At 40.9% G+C, this 13,577-nt stretch overlaps 1 protein-coding gene across 2 annotated transcripts in view; it reads right to left on the bottom strand.

The window, feature by feature from the left end:
• C8B (complement C8 beta chain) overlaps window positions 1-13,577 on the bottom strand; it is a 54,568-nt gene that overhangs the window by 19,231 nt on the left and 21,760 nt on the right. For both annotated transcript variants that reach the window (XM_054980744.1, XM_054980742.1), the window contains exons 5-7: window positions 10,567-10,699; window positions 9,164-9,361; window positions 3,666-3,906 (exon numbers count right to left, since the gene is read on the bottom strand). In XM_054980744.1, coding sequence (XP_054836719.1) covers window positions 3,666-3,906; window positions 9,164-9,361; window positions 10,567-10,699 — 572 coding nt within the window. The remainder of the gene's footprint in view (window positions 1-3,665; window positions 3,907-9,163; window positions 9,362-10,566; window positions 10,700-13,577) is intronic.

The following is a 13,577-nucleotide window of genomic DNA, read 5'->3' as shown; positions in this document are numbered from 1 at the left end:
TTGTGTTTATTTACCCTATAGCATTGTTTATGGAAATGTCCTTGAAATTGAATGTACTAATCTCACACTGTGTAATCTGCCTTGAGTCTCAGTGAGAAAGGCGGACTATAAATGACATACATAAATAAAATTAATTAATTAAAGATCCAACAGCAAAGCAATATCATTTCACTGTACTTTTTACTGAAGTAATTTGCTCCTACGCATGGATTTCATACTTACTGGAATATTCAGCCAAAGTTAATCACTTGAAAATCCCATCAGCTGAAGAGATCAGAGTATGTAATTCCCTCATTGAAATCAATGGGACATAAAGGTGTTCAGCTTTGCCTAAGTCATCATATTTATTATTTCTAATGCACATTTTACAAAAGGGTTATACAACAAATACAGTTTTACGTATATATTTATTTATGGTGTCCATGAACTTGGTTGTACTCTGTATGAAGGACTAGCTTCACAGTTTGGGGATACTATTAAATCCACACCTAAAGGTGAAAGCTGAAGTCTCTCTCCTCTGTAGTATATTTCACCTTTAACCAACCTGAATTGGCAGCTGTAGCCTTTCCTTGTTAAGTCCAGTAAGTCCTTTTGTAAACAGCCAACCTCCCTTTGCCAATGAGTAAACAAGAAACTGAAGCTATTGATTAATGTCCCAAAGCTCTCTTTGTTCTACACAACAAACACTAGCCCTTGTGAAAGCACCATCAGTCAAACTGCAAGAGCAATGTCAGATAGGAGATTCATCCCAGTAAATGATTTACTGCTTCTTAACAGTTCTAAAATGTAGATGATTACAAAAATGAAAGAGGAATTTAAGTACTAGTGCTCACAAAGAATCCACTAGAAAGAAAGATATAACCTCGGAGTTACTCCAGTACAAGTTAGGGATGTTCAAACACCTGCCAGTTCAGCTTGCAGTCTGTGTGCCACTCACAAACAGGGAACCAATTTTTTATCATTTGCTTTGGTTTTTTGTGAACAGTCAAACCTATTTGTTGGGATATTTTTCACATATTCAAAGAGTATTACAGTGCATCAGGCAGCATTTCACATACGTGCATTCTGACACAGCCCAGTGAAAGTCCTACTTTACCCCCTCCCCCAGAGACTTGATGTTGCTGCACCCTGCTCAGCAGCCAATCATATAAATAGTGAGCAAATCAATAAGTGAACCACCACATTTCAAATGAATCATGTGATTTTACCTTTCACATTCATATTTCAAATGAATCACCACATTTCAAATAGTTCATTGGAAATGTGGTGTTGGAGGAGAGTTTTGCGGATACTGTGGACAGCCAAAAAGACAAATAAGTGGGTACTTGATCAAATCAAGCCCGTATCCTCCCTAGAAGCTAAAATGACAAAACTAAGGCTATCATACTTTGGTCACCTCATGAGAAGACAAGATTCTCTGGAAAAGTTAATGATGCTAGGGGAAATGGAAGGCAGTAGGAAAAGAGGAAGATCTAAAAAGAGATGGTTTGACTCAATAAAAGAAGCCACATCCTCCAGTTTGCAGGATCTGAGCAAGTCTATTAATGACATTTTGGAGGTCTTTCATTCATAGGGTCACCAGGGGTCGGAGGCAACATGACTGCACATAACACACACACAAATCAATAAGTTAGCCAGCAGTTACAAATAAACACTGCATTTTAAAAGGTCTTATGTTCATGTAAGTCCATAGTATCAACATTATTTTACACATTTGCATTTTTGTACAACCTTATGGGAGGTGAACCTGTCCCCAATCAATTAATTACCTGAACCAAACATCTATGCCCCTAGGTACAATGATCTTACCTACTGCACAGATGTGGAAGCCCCCAGAAAAAAAAGAAATTAAACTCCACCACCACAGTTCCTGCACAGCTATAAAACTGTTCATCTGCTATGTGAGCTGGATGGCAGATGGGGCAAACTGGTTAGAGGTTAGTCTCATGAGTGATTACAGTATGCTCCTTATCAAACATGTTCACCAGAAGTTTGCAACATTCCTAATCTAAAAATCCATTGAAATCAATGGGTCTCAACTAAAATAACTGTACAGAGCTTGCATGGTTAACAGTGTCATCCTATGCAGGGTCACACTTTTCTAAGTCCACAATGTCAGCAGGCTTAGAAGGGCATAACTCTGCTTTGCACAGTACTGTTAGTCACATAATTGCACCAGATAATTTTTTAAAAAGTTTGTTGTAAAAGATTCTAAAAAACTAATTTTCAATTATTCAATCAATACATACTATGCAGAAACAATGAATGAAATATTATAAGCAGTGTGTATAGCCTCTGACCCAAAGAAAATGTAGCACTCCATAACATAATCCTATATAATGTATTGATTCTTCCATAACTAAATTTTCATTGTATGTCAATATACAGTACGAAAACAACAACTGTACTATAAGCCAATCAAATTGATAACCACTTCAGGCTGTGATATAACTGGCCTTTTAAAACAATCAAGGTCAGTTTTTGACTGACCTTCTAAAACAATCAAAGGTGTGGTTATGGAAAGATTCTCTCTAGAAGGAATCCCAGAAAAATAAATCTGGAGTCACCACCAAGAAAACACTACTTTGTGTAGGTAACCTGGTTTCTCTTAAAGGTGAGACCTATAAAAATATCTAATTTATTCCTTAGCACTCAAGATAAAAAATTCCCTCAGGAATATCTTTCTTAGCCTTTGATATTGGATGCATTGTATGAATTTAGCTTTGCTCAATGTAATTCATCCCATGAAAGATTTCAGCTCCTTCTTCAAAATACAAATAATATGCCTCAGTGTAAAAATAGTTAGGCCCCAAAAGTTCAGATGTCATTTAGCTGAACATAAAATGACTGCCATGATTCTTCCTTTTTGTAAACAATAGGGTTGCCATGTTGCCGTACCCTCCCAGTGGGGGAGGGACTCACCTTTGTTTTTCTCTTTTTGTGCGCGGGTCTGCAAGATAAAGTCACTTCCAGGAAGTGTCATCATCATGTGGGCCCAGGAACATGTGTGCTTCACACCGGCCCAATTTGGGCCCCAAATGGGCCCAATTGGCCCAGCGCAAAGCGTGGGAGCACTCCCAATGCGGGAATGACATCATCATGCAGTCCTGGGAGCTTGCCCTGGAGGCCTGTTCCCCCGCATTTCCCTCCCTCCAGCCAAGTGAGTGGTGACAGTGAGTGGAGAGAGGGAGTGGGGGAGCCCCACCAGGGGTGAGGGGAACAGCAACCCGCATAAACAATAACTTGATCTGTTGAAATGAAGGGGTCAAAAGTGGTGGGTATTAGCTATATTTTGTACCGTTGATAATTTAGAATGTTCTGACCATGCTAACCCAGAGAACTCGATGTGGTTATAGTCATAGAAAATAATAACAAAAACATGTTCCACATGCAGAAGTAAGTTTGGCCAAATGGCTATAACAATTATAGGCTCTGTCTTTACAAGGCCTAACAACAGCTGGCATTCAGATAGTTCAAATGGATCACAGTCCTTGGAGAAGTGGTAAATAACATTACCAACTTGCATATCGCTTCTTCAAATATGATGCTATGTAACATGTCAAGTACAGGTACAAAGGAGTACTGGTTAAACACCTAACAGGAAACATCGATCCACCTCAGCTCAAGATCACTTGGAGCCTAGATAGCCACCTTTGCCAACATACCTGCCTTCTGAAGCTCTTCACTATTCATGATCAAAGTATATTCATAAGTGCCACCAAGGGTTGCTTCTGTGATATAATGTGTTCCATAGTCTCTGTAGAGTTCTCGATATTCCCCATAGCTATACTCCAAAGGCAAGCGAAGAAGTCTCTGGAAAAACTCATAGTGAAGCATTAAATTCCGAGTCTTCAGTTTATACTGGGCAACTTCCAGCTCTGAACGTGCATGGATAAATTTGCTAGACTGCATAAAAAGCAAATGCATCAAATAGAAAGAAGTCATTCCAAAGTACTTTACATAGCATTATAGGCCACCATCAAATATTTTTTGAAAAACCTCTGTTTGTCTGTGATGGTCATGAACAGATCTCATAGTCATGTGCTCCCTCCTGCCTACTCCTTTTGCATGTGGAGAGTCTGGAGAGTGACTGAAGGCTTCCTGGTTTGGTTTAATCTCCAATTTGCTGTAATATGCAAATACAAGTACTTGCTCAAAATGGAGTTAGTTTACTTCCCATAAACTGGGCTCAAACTTGTCTGGAATATGAGTTTGTGAGTAGAAAACTCTGATTTTCCTCAGAGCTTGCATTCAGATGTCATGGCAAATTGCAGCATGATAGAAGGCTTCCTTAATCATGATCTATACATGGTGGGAGGAAGCAGGGGAGGAAGAGAGCAAGTGAACACAACTCGTGTTCATGCTCATCACAGAATCAGATTTTTGTCATCATATGCACGCGCGCACACACACACACCCATATATATACACACACATAAATACAGACAAACACATATAGATGGATAGGTAGGTATGGTACCCATCCAGACACACACACATATACTCTGACCTGGATGGCCCAGGCTAGCCCTGATCCCATCAGATCTCAGAAGCTAAACAGGGTGGACTCTGGTTAGTATTTGGAAGATAGACCATCAAAAAGGAAGTTGACGGTCATTAAGCTGAGGCAGGCAATGGCAAACCACTTCTGTTAGTTTCTTGCATTGATAACCCTATAGGGTCGCCATAAGTTGTCTGTGACTTGACAGCACTTTACACACACACAGCACATATTATCTATGTTGTTGTTTGCAATACATACTAACAATATATTAAAACATGTTTATCAGCCATATGGGGAGATATCCAAAGTCTAAGTAAATTAACCATACAGGAAATAACTACCTGTAACTCTTTCAGACATTAAAAACAAATATTTCTCAAAAGTATTGACAACCAAATGCAACCAAATGCTACATTTCTTTTCTGTACATATGCATGACTCACAGGAGAAAAAAAAATCAGTCAAAAGCCTATGGAACTTACTCCAAAGATATTTAGGGTCATGTTTGCCTGAACCAAAAAGATAAGAAAATTTAACCGAGTAAACTTCAAAAAGCTCTTGCTAACCATTACAAAAGTTAGACAAATATGTATAGCCAACTGCATGGATTCACGTTTCATTCATAAACATGAATCATCCAATCTAATTTAAGCATTTGAAAAGCAGTCTTCATTCATATTCCAGCTCTGAATAAAATAGAGCTTCTCATTGCTATTCCTATTCCTATTCATAATGGAAAATGAATTCTTGCCATGCTATTCAAACCTTATTACAATGGTGGTCTCTTTTTTACTCCATAATTATTGACATGGAAGATTAAAGTATTCTTTATTCTGATTGTATAACTGGGGTAGTGGAAAACTGGAAGATCTTTAGAATAGAAATCATCACCGTTTTTAAGGACTATGTGGACTGTGCTTTGGGTTGGAGGAAATCCTGTAACTTTGTGGAGTAGCATAAGAATAACTGATCTACAACATTGTTCATACTTTATGCAGCATACTCTGCTCTCCTGAATAGAGAATTCAGTGGATGCCTCAACTCTCCCAAGGTGAAATGGCTGCTTCAGTCTATAATTAAACTATGGAAAGGCTGTAAGCAGATTTCATTATATATTACTGTCACAAGTGCCCTGCAGTTGGATAGCTTGGTTTCTCTACTTCTATTGCCATTTTCTGAACTGACAGCACCTGTCTTGTCTCACCAGTCTAACATTAGCATGGCCTTTTATGCGTATGCTGTCATCCCTCTGGAAATTTCCAAGATGACTCTTGGAAAACAGATTCTGAAGAAATCATGATTGTAGAGGCCTTGAATCTAGCCTTTCCCTCAAATTCCTACCACCATGACCTATGGTATATCACAGATACAAAGAAAACTGAAATCATGGCACCTTTGAGACTAACCAAGTTTATTTCAGCACAAGCTTTTGTGAGGTCTGATTCATGAAAATACACTGAAGTAAACTTGGTTAGACTTCAAGGTGCCATTTGATTTCTGTTTTACTTTGCCACAAAAGACTAATATGGCTATTCTTTTGAAAGTATTATCATATAACACATATTTTTATTTGACAAAAATGTGAATGGTTGTTGGGGGTTTTCCGGGCTGTATTGCCGTGGTCTTGGCATTGTAGTTCCTGACGTTTCGCCAGCAGCTGTGGCTGGCATCTTCAGAGGTGTAGCACCAAAAGACAGAGATCTCTCAGTGTCTGAGAGATCTCTGTCTTTTGGTGCTACACCTCTGAAGATGCCAGCCACAGCTGCTGGCGAAACGTCAGGAACTACAATGCCAAGACCACGGCAATACAGCCCGGAAAACCCCCAACAACCATCGTTCTCCGGCCGTGAAAGCCTTCGACAATACAAAAATGTGAATATTTACATATACAGTTTATTCAGTCCATCTCAGTCCTTTCTCTCTTTACATACAGAAATGAAACCTGCTATCTAATCTGAATCTTCCTGGACGGGCCTGCTCTCTAACACTGTGGGTCATTTGCAGGCCAGACTAGCGAGATGGACAAGGGTCCAGATTCAGACTATACTATGTATATGACACTGAAATATGACTGATAGTATTGTTAGGCTTGTGTCCACCAAGTTACTGTAGAAAACGTTGGACGTATCCATAGCTGAACCATTGTTCTGGCATGGAACATGAACAGATGTTACATGGGTGACCAAAAAATGGAATTTTAAAGCCAGTTAAAAATTACAGATTTATAGGTAACTAGAGGTGGGCACGAACAGGAAAAAAAATGAACACGATGTCCGTTGTTCGTTGCCATCCATGAACAGGGATTCGCAAACATCAACGGACATGACATATTCACGAACATGTTCGTAGTTTGAGGTTCGTGGGAGCCAGAATGGCCCCCTTGGGACTTAGCTGAACTTGATCCAGGGAAAGAAGAGTCCATGGGTCTCCCTCTTTCGTGTTATTTTCTCTTCACTGTGGCAAAAACTGGACTGTCTGCTGGAAGCTATTTTGAAGGGTTACAAACTGACCTTCCCAATGTCCAATACCCACCAAATTTGCAGAGGACATAGTCCTCACTGTCCTCTAAAGACTCCCCAAGTTTCAGACAGATTGCTCCCTGGGAAAGCTTCCTCAGGGGCAATGATACAATTAGTAGAAAACCTAAAGATTCATCAGAAGTATCTGGTCTGGTGTCGACGGAAATAATGTCTGACAAGGTCAGTTTGTAACTCCTCAATTAACTTCTGTCGACACCAGACCAGATACTTCCGATGAATCTTTAGGTTTTCTACTAATTGTATCATCGCCCCTGAGGAAGCTGACGCTGCGAAACAGTTTGTGCTAGTGGTTTGTTGGGCGGGCTTCCAGCCACTACCTTTAGGAGCAACACCACCGTCTGCATTACAGTTTTTCCTATCATGGAATGAGGTGGAAGGAGTGGCTGGTTATAGAAATTCATTGTATTTACATCTTGGAACGGACTCTTTGATTGTGGTATTTTCTTTGGTAGTCTTCCTACTTGGAATGTATGTAAATTGTTGACACTGTCTATATGAATTGGATTCTGGTTGTTACTTCTTGATGTTATGAGTCATTCTGGTTTGTTGTATATTACATGTATTTATGGACTGATGGTATTACATATGTATTGAATTGTTGTATATTGATGGTTGATTGTATTATATACTGTATATTGATTGTACTAGAGACAGATATGGAACAGCCTTTGCACTTTAGACACTATTTGCAATTTATTAAAAAATAGTTTACATATTTAAAATACAGAGATACATAGTGGGAGAACTCTTGGTTAGTAGCTTCTTGTGTTTTCTCCCTTGAGTGCCTCTCTTAGAGTTAATGCACTACAAACAAGTCAAGCCGCCCTGAGCCCATCTGAGGGGAGGGTGGGGTATAAATCGAATAAAATAAATAATAATAAATAAACTATACATAAAAAGTAATAAATAAAAGAATAATACATCCTATAAAGGATTCATCAGTGTTAATAGTGATGAAATTATTAAAATACTAAACCAACTGCTTCTTTCTTGAGCATGCCATGGCACAAAATTTTGCCACTTTAAGGGTGATTTCATCAAAATGATCGGCAAGACAGGAGATACTGGAGATATCTCCTGTCTCCAAGACAGGAGATAATTGTCAGATCTACCCAGATACCTGGACAGGATTGGGGCAATATATATTTTCACTGTAACAAAAGAGAAGGGGGTGAGGCAGTTATTTGTCCCTATATGGCCTTCATCCCTTCACTCCCTCCCCAAGTCTGTCACAAAGAAGGTAGCACAGGACATCTGGCTCCCCTTTCCACCTGCTGTGGCAAACCACATCCCCTTCCAATACCTTCCCTGAGGCTTTGGTGTAGGAAAGTTCTTAGGGAATTCTAATGTATAGAGGTAATCTGCTGAGGCAAATTTTTTTCACAATTCCCAGCTGCACAATTAATTCATGGAATTCACTTCCACAAGAGTCACTAGTTCATCTAGGTATTTAAGGAGGTAAACCTTAAGGAGGTAAACCAATTAATATAAGTTCAATCTATCAACAGTTCTAGCAATGCTAGCTAATAGGAAGCTCTATGCATATAGTCATTCAACAGACAATAGAAGAAGAATACTGTTTCATGCCCTGTTTGGAAGTTTCCCAGAGGCATATGGTTTACCACTAGCAGAAACAGAATTCTAGATACATTTGAAGTATAATTCAGCAGGAAACAAGTCATGTATGGTAGCCCACCAGGGGCATAATCAGCCTCCTGTTTGGGCTATGGTTTGGTGGGCAAATCAGAACTATGGTTTAGTTAGGTAGCCCATGAGTAGTATAGGCTTATATTAGGCAAATACATGCATGGTGCAAAAGCATGGGGCATGCATCCATAGACACTAGGTCCCTTCTTCTGTGTGCAAAATTTAATCTAGGAAAAGTGACTTGCATAAAGGAGCAGACTTCTATAAATGAATTTCCCTTCTAGACTGGGGAACTTGTGTTTGCATTTTGGTTGTTGTTGACTGAGCAACATACTTCACATTGCCCTCATTTGAAAAGAACTTACATGGCTTTCCACAAACTATTATTCTGATATCTGTATGATAGCCTTGGAGAATCCATCACACTTCCTCCACCCAAACATGCACAGAATTGAACACAAGGATTGCTTACCGTTGAAGAAAACCTTTTTGTCCTCTGACTGAACTTTTTGTACCTGATGTCATTCTGACTGTAACCAAATTCAAAAACACTGGGTATTTTTATCCCAATGCTGAAGCTTTCTTGTTTTGTTTTCACCTCGGAGACATTCTCTTCAAAACTTGAATAAGATGAATACTCAGTCAATGAAAATTCATATTTGCCTTTGGTCTAAATAAAAATTGAGAGAGAGAGAGAGAGAGAGAGAGAGAGAGAGAGAGAGAGAGAGAGCTCAATGTGCTTGATTTTTTGTAACACAATTTCATACCAGGAACATGTTTAAATGATATTTACACATTGAAGATGTACTGGATATAAACATTACTGATGCCCTTAATACAGAGTTTTTATATGAAAACAGGAAGCTGCCTTCTCGAATTGGGCCACCTAGCTCAGTTCTGTGGCTAATGGCAACAGCAGCTACTAACTTAAACTGGAGTGGAGATACCAGAGATTGGACCTTCTGTTTGCAAAGCAGATGCTCTGCCTCTGCCTCTGCACTATAGTTCCTTCCCTTCTGAACATATTAAATGTATTTGCCAAGCTCACTAGAAAAACATGGATGAAAGTAAATCTTAAAGTCTTCCTCACTCATTTTTCTATATTCCAGAAGCTCTGTATTTAAGCCCTAAGAAAGATTCAAGACTGGATCTTTGTTAAGGGTCGCTGTTATAAGGACAGGGGGTTAGGTTTACTCTAAAAGTGACTGGGTTTTCTAAACTTTTGTTCAGAAGTATATACAAGAAAAGATGCACAATGCAAGCACAAGTGGGGGTGTCCCTTGGCATAACTGTGGCATAAACGTTTGACGATTGTAGGTCACTACCCTACACAAGCTTTCATCACAAGAATAATGATAGCTTTTAAGGTACCACAGGTCTCTTTTTACTGCAAGAGTTTAACACAGCAACAATTCTAGAATATTTCACACACAAGATTTATTCCAGTCCTCACATCCTGCTTCATCATCACACTCAAAAAATCATGACCAGCTGGTAGAGCTCTTTTAAGAAAGATCACTGACTCAGTTGAAGTGAATGTGCGTACATTCTGTAGGATTGATATAGGTCTCTAGTCTTCATATTAGATTGCTCTTACTGATAAATTTCATATGCACTGTTAATTTACATTCACATTCTGAAGGGTTCAAAAAGTCTGAAAATCATCCTTCTGAAGGAGTAATGTACCTTCTTACACCAGATATTTTCAGTGAACAAGGCTTCTGAATTATCTCTAAAAATTTTATGGAGTATTTTAGGATCTCCCAAGTTATTTGAAATCCTTATGAAACAGAACAGTGTAAATCAAAGCTGCTTGGCACAATGTTCACATTTACAAATGTGAAACTGATGGCTCAACAGTACCTTGATACTTACCTCTGCCAAATAGCTTTCTACATTGTAGGGCTTTCTAAATCTGGTATCCGCAATATACTGTGGAGAACATGCTCCAGCATAATATTTATGATCAAAAACTAATCCTTCTAGTTCATTTGTGAAGATATTTAATCTGGGGAAACAGGATGAAGATAAAGTCTACGTGTTAGTTGTCAATTCTGCACAAAATAAGTTATACATAGTTGCTGTGGGTTCTGCAATCAGAATGTTCCATCTTTTTGTTCTAAGTAGCAAGAGTGCCTGGCCTCTAAATAAATAAAGAATGAGACAATATGCTCTGGCGCATTGCGTAATAATGGAAAGCTGCCAAACCGTACTTTTGAAGATTTCCCAAAATAAGATTTGTACACCCTGACTATTGATAAACCAAATGAAAAAGAAATTGTATTCATTTCCACCAAAACAGAAACTCATATAAAACCATTTTACATGGCTTTTGATTTGGCTTTTTCTGCAGACCAGAACAGCTGCATAAAATCATTGCCAGTCAGTGCAGCATCAACAAAATACTCTGAGCTACATATGACTATAGGGTTGCTATCCTGAGAGGCTTGAGAAGCCAGGGTGTGGAGAGGGGAGCAATGCACTACACTGCAAAATCAAAGACCTGCAAGTGATGTCATTATGTTGAGTGATGGTCTAGGAATTTCCCTAATCTCTGGTTAATAATGTAGAAATTTGGGGGATTCCTAGAGTGTTGGTCAGGGTACTAACATCACTTCTGGTTCTTCATCCAGAAGTGACATTGCCATATTGTACAATGTCATTTCCTTCCATTATCGCTGCCTCTGCTGCATCAAGCAGTAGTGGGGGCCAGGTGCACAGGAATGGGAAATTGCTCGCTATTAGACCTGCATCACTTGTCACTCATCAAGCTCAAAGAAGTCCACCAAATACGTGGACCATTACATCATTAGGAATGTCATGAAGCTACAGCTTTTGATGCCTGCAAAAACTGTGTGTATGTGCATGTGTGTGTGTGAGAGGGGGGGCAGGGAATGCTCCTAAGCAGGTCTACTCAGAAGTAAGTCCAAGTTTATGCAGTGAGTCTTACTCCCAGGAAGCTGTTCTTAGAGTTGAAGCTGTATGCCCTAGTGCAATTAGTTAACTGTAGACTCAGGAATTAATTGACTAGACACCTCTTTATTACTAGGTTGTCCTGAGAAGTATAATTCCCAGAATGTACTGGGGTAAAGAAAATGGAGGAGCAAGTTGTTGTTGTTTTCATTTTAAATGCTGTGCAGAGCTCTTATTCTCCCCCTTGCACCTTCTAAAGTGCTGAAAGAGCTGTGGGCATGAGCACATACACCATAGCCCGCCCCCCCAGCTGCTTTGGCAATTTAAAAGGTGCAGGCTGTGGGGGGGAGAGCTCTGTACAGCGGGCTCAATCTGCACAGCTTTTTAAAAACACTTTTAAATGGCAATGGTAATTGTGTGGCCACTATGTGTTCATCGTCACATTTAGTTTGGTCCTTAACAGCACTTGCCAAAGGCTTCTAGGCTCCTGTTTGGAATGGGGCCCCACCATGGCGGAATTGTAGCTGTTAAAGATTCTGAGAGTCTGTCTACAAAAGGCATCTGGCATGTGTTCTTCAAGTGTCGGGTGACACAATGTTGCCACCTAGGGCTCAGGGTGAGTAGGAGGGAGAGAGGCAAGGCGACAAAATCAGTCCCACTCCAGACTGGAATGAAAACTGGCCACAACTTTATTGAAAACAGCATGAAGGAGCATTGGCAACACGTGGGTCAGATCCCAGAAAACATTGGCTGATCTGCCTTCCAGCCGATGACCGTCAATGCCCGCAGACTGCAGCTGAAGGGGGATAGCACATGGGGGTACACCCCTGTGTGATTCCCCTGCCACCTGGGAATGAGTATGCCCTGACAGCACCCAAGCTGGGCATGCACCTCCATACTCACTCCCAAGATTCCTTACGGGAATCCCTTTAACGAGGAAGCTGGGGCACACAGGCCCTACCTCTCCCCAAAAGGTATCTGATCCAATGCCAAACTGCTGCAAGAGCCACAAAATTGCTCCCCACCAATGCTCCTACAGCTGCAACCATTCCACCAGGCCATCCTGCAGGTCCTGTAACCATATGTCCTGTCCCCAGCTGGACAGATGAACCCCGTCCGGGCAGAAAAGGGCCTCCATATGAAAAGAAATGTCCAGTGCATAATAAGCGAGCCCCTCCCCCACCATGGTGATGTATTGCCCCATGGCCTGGGCCAGCCTCTGTCTGACCCTATCAATCTTCTCAAGGTGATGAGCCCCCCACCAGACATGCCTTTGCAAGTCCGACCACAGGAGCAATCTGTGGAAAGAGTCCCCACAAATAGTCCAAGTCAGCTCCCATTGATCATTCCAAATCAAAGTCTTCCTGCTTGCCCAAGTTGTTCTCTCCAAGCTGGATAATCAAGGCTTCTGGAGAGCCCCATTGTCAGGCTTGGTGTACCAGTGTTGGTACTAGCGCTTCTCAAAGCATGCCCTGAACACCAAGCCAGTGAATCCTGACGTGTCTATCCAGTCCAAGGTGCCTACCCCAACCGGTAGTTGCCACATACTTCCCAGGCCAGTGCATGATGCTGTGGCCACAGACCCACACTGTCTTTCTTGGACCTAGGGAATGTTAAATAAATACAACAACCATTAGTATGCCCCTTAATCGGCTGGGCATATGTATGACCGGAAAGCCCTAGACCTCCAACGGCTGATGGCATGGATAGAGGTGGTAGGCAGGCCCAAGCCAGTGACTATGGTAGCAGCACAAATCTGGAAAGAGTGTGTTCCAAACTGCATAGGAGGAAGCCTGGCAGCCTGCAGGCAGGCCCACAGGAGAGCTGAGAACTGGTAATGGGTGACAAGGGAAAGGTCCCTATGCAGGAGGGAAAAACCTTGGTGAGGGGGACAGATGTCCAGGTAAGCCCTGATCACATGGACTGGGCCACATGGACTGGGCCTGGAAGGGGCCATGCCATTCACGTAGCTC

Source organism: Eublepharis macularius, chromosome 5 (assembly GCF_028583425.1).
Source record: "Eublepharis macularius isolate TG4126 chromosome 5, MPM_Emac_v1.0, whole genome shotgun sequence".
Lineage (NCBI taxonomy): Eukaryota > Metazoa > Chordata > Lepidosauria > Squamata > Eublepharidae > Eublepharis > Eublepharis macularius.
Note: the sequence above shows the minus strand (reverse complement) of the source record. Positions and strands in the feature narration are given on the sequence as shown.